The sequence below is a fragment of the Pagrus major genome, chromosome 1 (assembly GCF_040436345.1).
Source record: "Pagrus major chromosome 1, Pma_NU_1.0".
NCBI classification, from domain to species: domain Eukaryota; kingdom Metazoa; phylum Chordata; class Actinopteri; order Spariformes; family Sparidae; genus Pagrus; species Pagrus major.
The window spans coordinates 5,411,385-5,422,447 of record NC_133215.1 but is presented as its reverse complement, the minus strand read 5'-3'; the positions used below and the strand labels follow the sequence as shown (position 1 = coordinate 5,422,447).

The 11,063-nt window shown below is 43.5% G+C and overlaps 1 protein-coding gene and 1 long non-coding RNA gene across 2 annotated transcripts; both read left to right on the top strand.

The window, feature by feature from the left end:
* Positions 1-4,412: 4,412 nt before the first annotated feature.
* Positions 4,413-8,156, top strand: LOC141004249 (B-cell receptor CD22-like). Its single transcript, XM_073475688.1, has 6 exons — positions 4,413-4,512; positions 5,628-5,897; positions 6,543-6,803; positions 7,080-7,340; positions 7,439-7,696; positions 8,128-8,156. Exons 1-6 carry the CDS (start codon positions 4,413-4,415, stop codon positions 8,154-8,156), a joined length of 1,179 nt encoding a protein of 392 aa, XP_073331789.1.
* A 719-nt stretch (positions 8,157-8,875) lies between these two features.
* LOC141005259 (uncharacterized) lies at positions 8,876-9,802 on the top strand. The gene is made up of 4 exons (XR_012179847.1): positions 8,876-8,949; positions 9,049-9,109; positions 9,405-9,574; positions 9,739-9,802. It is a non-coding gene; the product is annotated as an uncharacterized lncRNA (long non-coding RNA).
* The last annotated feature ends 1,261 nt before the right edge of the window (positions 9,803-11,063 follow it).

Sequence of the window (11,063 nt, the reverse complement as noted above, 5' to 3'; positions counted from 1 at the left end):
GTTTTTTATCTCTACTCTGAACTATGGACTCCTGAACTCATTCACTACCTGCGATGCTTAATAAATTAAATGTCCAGTGTAAACAAGTCAAAATAAAAGTTTTAGTCATAAAATGTGAAATAAGGTAAATCTGAATGTAATGTAACATTCAGTGATGGAGGATAAAATGTTGTTTCAGGCTCCTGATTCAGTATCTCTGATGTTTCTCTGCCCTCTATTGGGGAAGTTTAAGTGTGGCACCTTCAGGCTTCATCACTGTGAGTGCTTCCTCCTCTGTCTGCTTTAAAGAGTCAGTTCACCCAAATTACAAAAAGACACTTTCTCTCTTACTTTCAGTGGTATGTAGCCATGCAGATAGTTTTGTTGTGTTTCTCTGCACACTGTGAGGTTTGGGTGTTTTCTTCAAATGTTAGGTGACACTTTTTTAATTTAATCTCAATCAACATGTTGGACATCTCTGCACAGTTTATCAATCTGAACTAAATGTCTTTTCAGAATAAAAGTTTGTGTAGCACACGACATTTGAGGCTTTGTTGAACTGAAACAAGAGTTTGTTGTAATATGTTAAAGACTTTGTGACGCTCTGCCTCAGTTCACACAGAGTTTACATGTAGAGGGCAGGTGTAAATATTTACAATCAAAATGAAAAGGTTTGACTTAATGCATCTCATACTGCTGCAGTAGCAAAGAGATTAAATGTGTCTGTTGTCTCATCTGTTTTTGAATGGTCTTTTCTGGTGTCAGTGGGATGTTGGCAGTGAAACAGGTTTCGAACCAACAGGTTGTGATGTCAGGTTCACGTCTGTTAATAACCTAAAGAGGAAGGAAATGTAGTCGTTTCAGAGCCTGATATCTGACTTCTGCTCACTGACTGAGGAACAGCTTCTTTCGAGACGACGTCCGTCTTCATTGTAAGTAGAATTGTTTGTTGATGTGACTGATACTGTAAACCTCCTGTGTGCATCATTATTTTATCTGCTGACATGTTTTATTGTCTCTGAAACCTCACAGAGAGATCAGAGGAGCAGATATGAGTTTAACTGCAGCAGCGAGTGGATTTGTGGTCTTCCTTCTCTCTGTGTCAGGTACAGTTACATTTACTGCATTTAAAGAGGGAATCTTGACTTTTGCATGAAGTAGCTGTGTGCTCAGCACTTTTACACGCTGTAAACTGAGAATATTTTGGGTTTTCAGAACTTTTCCCTTCTCATCCTGTTTAATCTGTTCTGAAGTCGACCCTGGCTGCAGAAGCACCAGCTCATGTGGAGGACGATTAGTTTGTATCTGCAGCTACTTTTATCACAGTGAAGTTTTTTGGAGGGATATTGTTCTCACAGTAAAACCCCAAAAACTGACTGTACTTCTTGTATATGATCGTACATCTGCACCACTTCCTGCTAGTTCTGTTTGTGCTGTCGGACCTCAGTGAGATGTTTCCATGCTATATGCAGACAGCTTATCTTTACATCATCGCTGCTTGAAGCAGTTTCACACACTTCAGTGTTCTGCTTTTATTTTTTATTTTTCACACTTTCTTCACACTATCCTGGTCAGTAAACTGCATTAAAGGTCACAGGTTCAATACATTCCTGTTCACTTCACTGCACCTTCAGACTGGGTGCACGTTGAGTTTAACTGTAGAAAGCATGTTCACATCTTCCACTCTTCCTTTGTTTGTGATCATCCTGGTGTCCTTCAGAAATAACATACAAAAATCATGAAGTGTTATTTATTTAAAGCATTAGTTAGAAAGTGCCTATTAAAGGGAAGTTAACATGTGGGTGGGGTAACATGAGTATTTTATAAAACTTTTTTTCAGCATCTCAGAAAAGTGTGTAAAATATCTTGTTATTAATTTTCTGTGTGGAGGACTTTTTGTTGATGCATGATTAAGAACTTTTGATGACAGTAATTAGTCTGATAATCGAGGATTTTGAAGCATGTCCATGTTACCTTTCCCCCACATCATATTGGTAGTATGATCACCTTTGCCTTATTAACTGATTGTTAACTGAAGTTATTCAGTTTCATTGTGTTTTCTGATGTGCTCTGTGTTACAGTGATACAGGGTCAGGATGGCTGGGGAGTGACTTACAGCTCTACTGAGATCTGTGCCTTAAAAGGATCAACAGTGGACATGAGCTGCACCTACAGATACCCATCCACAGTAAAGAGAGTTGAGAAAAAATTCTGGTTCACAAAAGTGAGTAATGGTGTTTATGTGGATCTGAGAACAGACCCAGAGTATTCAGGTCGTGTTCAGTATATCTGTGGTAACAACGACTGCACTCTGAGAATCACAGACCTGAGAGAGAGCGACTCAAGTGAGTACAAGTTCGGATTCATTACAGACCAAGAAGGTGGGAGATATACTGGTTCACCTGGAGTCACTTTGTCTGTCACAGGTAACATTTTCATCTGAATATTAATTAAGTTCTGGGTTTCAATATCTTTGTGTGTGTGTGTGTGTCTGTCTGTCTGTCTGTCTCTGTCTCTGTGTGTCTGTGTGTTGACATTCAGCCTAAAATGAAGACTTCTGTCTCATATTCAGATCTGCAGGTGAGGGTGAACAGATTACAGGCCTCTACACGCAGGGCATGGCTGAAGTGTCACAGCAGTTGTCGTCTACCTGGTCGTCTTCGCTACATCTGGTACAAGAATGGATGGATCGTTCAGGGACAAACATCTTATTATTATTCAGGCTCCTTCAATCCTACAGACAGCTTTTCCTGTGCTGTAGAAGGACATGAGAACTCCTGCTCTCCTCCACTGTGTGAGTTTCTTACAGTCGTCCACTGAAATGACACCTGGTGGAGCCTTTTGAGCCTACCTTTTGTACTGTACCTTAACTACATGTAATTCAGTGGTATTTGGTGGTTCATTGTGCAGAATTGGGTGACAACCAAATCACAGCCCAATGAGATTGTAGACATGATGCATGAATATCTTTCATTGTCTGCGCTGCCCAAACATACTGTGAGAGTCTGCTGGGAACGTCTGGTGGAACCCTCTGTCGGGGAGGTCTTCAACTCTCACCTCCGGGAGAGCTTTGACCAGATCCCGAGGGAGGCTGGGGACATTGAGTCCGAATGGACCTTGTTCTCCGCTTCCATTGTTGACGCGGCTGTTCGAAGCTGTGGCCGTAAGGTCGTGGCGGCAATCCCCGAACCCGGTGGTGGACACTGAAAGTAAGGGATGCTGTCAAGCTGAAGAAGGAGTCCTATCGAGCCTGGTTGGCTCGGGGGACTCCTGAGGCAGCTGACGGGTACCGGCAGGCCAAGCGTGCTGCAGCGCAGGCGGTCGCAGAAGCAAAGGCTCGGGTCTGGGAAAAGTTCGGGGAGGCCATGGAGGAGGACTACCGGTCGGCCTTGAGGAAATTCTGGCAAACCATCCGGCGCCTTAGGAAGGGGAAGCAGCACCCCGCCAACACTGTTTACGGTGGAGGCGGGGAGCTGTTGACCTCGACTGGGGATATCGTCGGGCGGTGGAAGGAGTACTTCGAGGATCTCCTCAATCCCACTGACACGCCTTCCATAGAGGAAGCAGAGGCTGGGGACTCGGAGGTTGAGCCATTCATCTACCAAGCCGAAGTCACCGAGGTAGTCCGGAAGCTGCCCGGTGGCAAGGCACCGGGGGTGGATGAGATCCGCCCTGAGTACCTCAAGTCTCTGGATGTTGCGGAGCTGTCTTGGCTGACACGTCTCTACAACATCGCGTGGCAGTCGGGGACAGTGCCTCTGGACTGGCAGACCGGGGTGGTGGTCCCTCTATTCAAAAAGGGGGACCGGAGGGTGTGTTCCAACTATCGGGGGATCACACTCCTCAGCCTCCCTGGTAAAGTCTATTCCAGGGTACTGGAGAGGAGAATTCGGCCGATAGTCGAACCTCGGATTCAGGAGGAACAATGTGGTTTTCGTCCTGGCCGTGGAACACTGGACCAGCTCTATACCCTCCGCAGGGTGCTCGAGGGTTCATGGGAGTTTGCCCAACCAGTCCTCATGTGTTTTGTGGACTTGGAGAAGGCATTCGACCGTGTCCCTCGTGGCATTCTGTGGGAGGTGCTTCGGGAGTACGGGGTCGGGGGCCCTCTGCTAAGGGCTGTACGGTCCCTGTATGACCGGAGCAGGAGCCTTGCCGGCAGTAAGTCAGACCTGTTCCCGGTGCATGTTGGACTCCGGCAGGGCTGCCCTTTGTCACCGGTTCTGTTCATTATTTTTATGGACAGAATTTCTAGGCGCAGTCATGGACCAGAGGGGCTCTGGTTTGGGAGCCACTGGATTTCATCTCTGCTTTTAGCAGATGATGTTGTCTTGTTGGCTCCTTCAAGCCAGGACCTCCAGCATGTCCTGGGGCGGTTTGCAGCTGAGTGTGAAGCAGCTGGGATGAGAATCATCACCTCCAAGTCTGAGGCCATGGTTCTCGACCGGAGAAAGGTGGTTTGCTCCCTCCGGGTTGGGGGAGAGTTACTGCCTCAAGTGGAGGAGTTCAAGTATCTTGGGGTCCTGTTCACGAGTGAGGGAAGGATGGAGCGCGAGATTGATAGGTGGATCGGTGCGGCGACCGCAGTAATGCAGTCGTTGTATCGGTCTGTCGTGGTGAAGAGAGAGCTGAGCCGAAAGGTGAAGCTCTCGATTTACCGGTCAATCTACGTTCCTACCCTCACCTATGGTCATGAACTTTGGGTCATGACCGAAAGAATAAGATCCCGGATACAAGCAGCCGAAATGAGTTTCCTTCGCAGGGTGGCGGGGCGCTCCCTTAGAGATAGGGTGAGGAGCTCTGTCACACGGGAGGAGCTCGGAGTAGAGCCGCTGCTCCTCCACATCGAGAGGAGCCAGCTGAGGTGGCTCGGGCATCTGTATCGGATGCCCCCTGGACGCCTCCCTCGGGAGGTGTTCCAGGCATGCCGCACCGGGAGGAGGAGACCCCGAGGAAGACCCAGGACACGCTGGAGTGACTATGTCGCCCGGCTGGCCTGGGAACGCCTTGGGATCCTCCCGGAGGAGCTGGAGGAAGTGTCCGGGGAGAGGGAAGTCTGGGTGTCCCTGCTCAGGCAGCTGCCCCCGCAACCCGGCCCCGGATAAGCGGAAGAAAATGGATGGATGGATGTCTGCGCTGCAACATTAAACAGTTAAATATCAGCTCACACTGGAGATCATGCAAAACAAGATTTACCTTCATGTCTTTAGCATGTCAATTCTTTTTGATTTACAAAAACTTCACAGTGATTCCATGTTTTCTGACACAAAACACTTGATGGTTTCAGGTTTTAACTGTTAAAACATGAATGAAGACAATGAAGTTTCTCACTTCATTCTTTCCACTCATGTTCTTTTGCCAACTTGTGAAAAGATTTCATGAGCACTCCTCTTATTTAACTCTCAGAGTTGATGAGTAAACATGAAACTGTCCAAAGACACTGAACCAGGATCATTTCCTTGATCTGCTTCCTTCAGCACTGATGAACTGTGAGACACTTTAAGTCTTTGTGTGATTTATGGTTTCAATTTTTAATTAAAAGTAAGATGAACTAGCTTTAGTTTTTCTGACGTATGCCTTATGTGGATCCTAATACTAACACACATATTGAAATTAAATGTACAATGTGTTCATGTTTTCTCCTCCAGATCTCCTGAGGGTTGATCTTTTGTCAGAGAGTTCTTCTGCTGAGATAGTGGAGGGCAGTTCAGTGACTCTGACCTGTAGCAGTGATGCTAACCCACCAGCTAAATACACCTGGTACAAGAAGAATGGAAATGCAGACCTTCAACCTCTCAGTAAAGATCCACAGCTTCACTTCAGCTCCATCCAGTCCTCTGACTCTGGAGAGTATTACTGTACAGCTGAGAACGAGCTGTGGGGGAGGACGTCTGAATACATCTCTATTAATGTGAAATGTGAGTAAAACGCAGCTGATTTACATCAACTAATGACAACTTTTTAAAACTTTATCACCCAGTCAGGTGTTTTGCTGATCATGCACTTTCTCCAGCTCTGCCTGTTTGACCTTCACAGTCTGCTGCTGTTGTTCACTGAGCAGCTACAGTAGATGATGAAATAATGTTTTATTTACAAATTGTTTTCAGATCTGCACAGATGTTCATTGATCCAGAAAACCAGCTCTAAAGTTTCCGATGCTCCCACACATAAATACACATCCGACATCTAAAGTGGCCAGAGTCCTGTTATCAACCCTGTCTCTGAGACATGATGTTTATATATCAGTAGTTTGTTTCACCATCTACATGAAAACAAAATTGCTGACTGGGTTTGATTACAAGGCAGCTTTTTTATTGTTGTAGAAAGTGATTAAATTACAGGACCAACATCATCAGTTTGTACCATACATTCACTGGAGGACACCAATGTAGAGGAAGCTTTGACTGCAGTACAGGAAATATCAAATATATTGATTTTCTATCTTGTGCTAACCAGGAATATAATATCAATAATTATACAGAGCCACCTTTTTTATATTATATATATAAAATGTATTAATTAGTATATAAAATTAATGTTAAATATGTTCATATCTCCTCCAGATGCTCCAAAGCTTCCCTCTGTGTCAGTGAGTCCCTCTGCTGAGATAGTGGAGGGCAGTTCAGTGACTCTGACCTGTAGCAGTGATGCTAACCCAGCAGCTAATTACACCTGGTACAAGGAGAAACAAACACTGCTTCAGGGACGAGAAGGAAGTTATTATTTCTCCTCCATCAGCTCTGAGGACAGAGGGAACTACTCCTGCAAGTCTGAGAATCAGTATGGAGAGATCATGTCCTCGTCTGTATCAGTCGATGTCCAGTGTGAGTACAAAATACAAGCAACTCTGGTGTCCTGCTGACTCAGCGTTAAGGGACATATGACATGTAGCCACAGTGAACCTGCTTCACATGTTTACACACATATCTCCAGAGATTAACTCTTAACTTTGGTCTACTTGTGTAGGTTGAAAGACGATAGCTCTAAAAAGGCAAAATACAAGTTTATGTTCACAAAACACATGACCTTAATCCAAATTGTAAATGTGACAAAGCCATCATCTGATGTGAATGACATGAGTCTCTTTAAATCTCCACTAGATGCTCCAAAGCTTCCCTCTGTGTCAGTGAGTCCCTCTGCTGAGATAGTGGAGGGCAGTTCAGTGACTCTGACCTGTAGCAGTGATGCTAACCCAGCAGCTAAATACACCTGGCACAAAGAGAAACAAAAATTGCTTCGAGGACAGACACAGATCTATCATTTCTCCTCCATCAGCTCTGAGGACAGAGGGATCTACTACTGCAAGTCTGAGAATCAGTATGGAGAGATCAACTCTTCATCTCTATTTATAGACGTCCAGTGTGAGTAACATCAGGAAGTGACTTAGACTGACAATGACTCTAAAGTAAAATGTTGACTAATATTGATTAGTTGTCTCTCTGTACATGTTTTCCTCCAGATGCTCCAAAGCTTCCCTCTGTGTCAGTGAGTCTCTCTGCTGAGATAGTGGAGGGCAGTTCAGTGACTCTGACCTGTAGCAGTGATGCTAACCCAGCAGCTAAATACACCTGGTACAAGAAGAATGAAGACTCACCAAAAGCATCAGGACAGATCTTCACCATCACTGACTTCAGAGCTGAACACAGTGGGAATTATTATTGTGAAGCCCAGAACAGAAGAGGAAGAAATAAAACCACCGTACATCTGACTGTGGCAGGTGAGTTTTTGATGGTAGTACAGATAATATACGTAGTCGATAGTACAGAAAATGCCATTTTTAATAATTAATAATACATTTTTCTTAACGTAAAAAACAAGGAATTTATCAGCTTGAATGTTTTCAGTAAGAGGAGAACATTGTTGACCCCACCTGGGGATACTGTAGGAGAGGAAGCACTTTGTGAGGCTTCTTAACCTGACAGTCACACCCTCTGGATAGGAGGCAGAAAACAGGAGTGTGTTCCAGTTATCTGGGAGTCAGCCTCAGGAAGGAAGATCAGATTTTATTTTACATGGAACAGTGGTCAGAGTCTTTGCACTCTGTTACATAATGAAGGGCTCATAGGAATATGATAATCTTGTTTACATGTGTCTGCCTTTAAAATGTTCAAGAACATGTTCCCTGATGTTTCTGTGGGTGTCCTGCAGCAGTTTCTAGTGCAGTTATTGCTTCTTGAGAGTCTTAATTCCCTGTGCACTCAGAGCGAGAGTTTTGTCTTTATTGTTGGGCTCCTGCCAAACACATCCAATGTGGCTGTTGGCTTTTGTCTTGTGATCTCTCCTGCTCATAATACATGTGGAAAGAATGTCAGTTTGGAGCCCAGGTGTGAAAACTGCCCATTTATTGGTTTGTTAGGATGGCGTATTGTTGTTTGCAGATGATACTGTCCTATTGGCTTCTTTAGACCTTGACTGCTGAAACTGATGATAATGAGAAAAGCTCTGACATACTCATTTTACTGCTGTGCATTTACAGCAGTGAAACATGGCATGGTTGTTTTCACTTGATCTAGATTTTACATTTGGAATCAAATACCACCTTGGTCTAAATATTTAACCATATCAGTTTCTTGCCATTATGTCAGGGATCCAATGTAATTTAGAAAGTGTGCGTTTCATTTTTCGTCCTGCAGAGGGCACTGAGGAGTTTATTTTTCAACCTAATCTCTTTGTCATGTACTTTACTACATGTGTCCACAGCCTGACAGACAGTCCACCTGTATTGAGCAGGACATTAATTGATTTAATAAACACACGTGCACTATTATTCAGGATATGTTTGTTTTTTCCCCGTGTTTTATCATATATCACTCTGTGGGACCAACAGACCAAAACATGCTGTAACAGCCTGATTAACTGTCTGTTTTCTTTTGATCACCATTTCTTAGGATCGGGGAAATCAGTGGCTGCTGGAACCATCACTGTCGTTCTCCTGGCTATCATATCCCTCTCTGTCTTCCTGTGGATCAGGTGAGCAGTTCTGTTTTTCTGAATCATTGAACGTTCAATCACAGCAATTCAGAATTAAAACATTCAGTCGTTTATGTTTTAATTATCTCTCCTAACCAGGAAGAAGAGGGCTTCCAGGGAATCTACTGAGGCTGAAGAGAGACCAGACGACAGGGAACAGGTGAGGATAGTTATGTATTTCACTCTGGAAGAAATAAAACCCAGTCTGGCTCCTGTTTATTCATACTGCCGAGTGACTCAGTGTCTTTAAGGGCTTCTAGAAAACTCATCTGACAGAGGAGGACTTCATGTTGCACTTTTGACAACAGGGATATTAGCTCCATTATTACCACAGCTGCTTCTGCTTCGGCTGTTTTCATCCTGGTTTCAATCCTCTGCAAGAATGCACTGTTCAAATGAAAGACTCATTTAAAATATGTAGCTGAAAGTAATTCTGTTCACGTCTACCTGACCAGGGACAGCCGGAGGAGCAGGACGACTTTCAGTACGCCAGCATCCACTTCTCCAACAACCAGGCAGATAATCTGTACTCCAACATCAGACCAGCTCAGCCTCGAAGACACGTGGAGCAACAGGAAGTCGAGTACGCTGCTGTCAGATGTACCAGTGCCAGTACCGCCCCGAGGTGAGCGGCTCTTCACACAGGAACACTGTGCAAGATTAAAATGACTTCACTTTAAAGATACATGAATTGCTTTTGGATTTTCCTGATCTGTCTTCATTATTGCCACTGTTGGGATGTGATGGGAGTTATTTTATTTCATACAATATCTTTTGTTTTCTTCTCAGAGCCAGAGGTCAGGGAGCTGCAGAGGATCCAGCTGCGTTGTACAGCACCATCAACAAAACCCGCTGACCTGCATTTATAGTCTGATATTTCTGTTTCTTCATAACATTTGTATTAAAGCAGGAATATGCAATAGAGACAATTATATATCTTGGAGAAGCTTAGATTCATGAACTTAACATACACCAGTGTTCAGCTTAGTGGAAGAACGTGTGAAGTATTTTATGACTTTATTATCCATTTAATTGTAAATATAACTTGTAACATGCTTTTTACAGCAACTTGATTAATGAAAGTTCAATATTCAGTGAACTTTTATTCTTTATCTTTGAATTAGTCTCTGACAACTGTTCTTCCTCCCAAATCTCCCCCTGCAACCGCAAAAACATACCTGAAGTAGTTGTACAACAAGTGATGTGATGCCTCTCAGGCGTTGGAGCTAATGATAGGGATAAAATACTTTGTGAATTACTCTCAGACCAAACCGTAGGAGTCTAAAAAGTTAGAAGTGTTACGATATAACAGAATTATCAATAATCAGGATATTTAAAAATGAAATACTAATAGTGTTAATATTGCAAATATGATAGTAGCTTGTAAATAATACATTGCCTCTTTCCGTTTCTTTCCCTTCCCACTTTGTCATGGTAGGTGGTGGTAATGCGCCTTAACGCTGGCTGAGTGTAATTGTTCTTTTTGTACACATTTGTACAGTTATGGTAAGAGGCTCTCTCTCCTCCTCCCTACACTCGTATTTTGAGTGTAATTCATTTGCCAAAAAAGAGACAAAACACACAGTAAACAAAGTTAAAGATGAATTTGACTGAGCATTATCGTTTCCTAATTCTCTATAGATATTGTGATAATATCGTTATTTGGGCCACGATAACTGTGTTGTTAAAATCTGATATTGTGACAGCCCTAATCCCAATACACCCCTTGCCCCGACCACTTAGCCCTACCCCTCTGTTTTGTGCCTTCACATCTACAGTAGTGTGTCCTGACTCTTGTTGGGACAGAGGAGTGTGACAAAGATCTCTCCAAACTGAGATGTTGTTTAGAGGCACACTTCAAACCGAGGGTTATCAGAACTCTCTGCTGTTTCAATGTATTATGGTCCTTTTCTTTATAACCAGCTTAAAATTATCGCTACTAGATCACTGATGTCTCAGTAGCTCGCTAATGTTACATCACGTTGTTGTTTTGTTGTATATATTACTTTTAAAGTTCAAAGTTCTTTATCTGTTTTCCTGCAGCTCAGTCGCCAGAATAAAATGTTGTCATTTTACGTTTCTGCAAAATACAGATATCCTAAAATTTGTGTCAT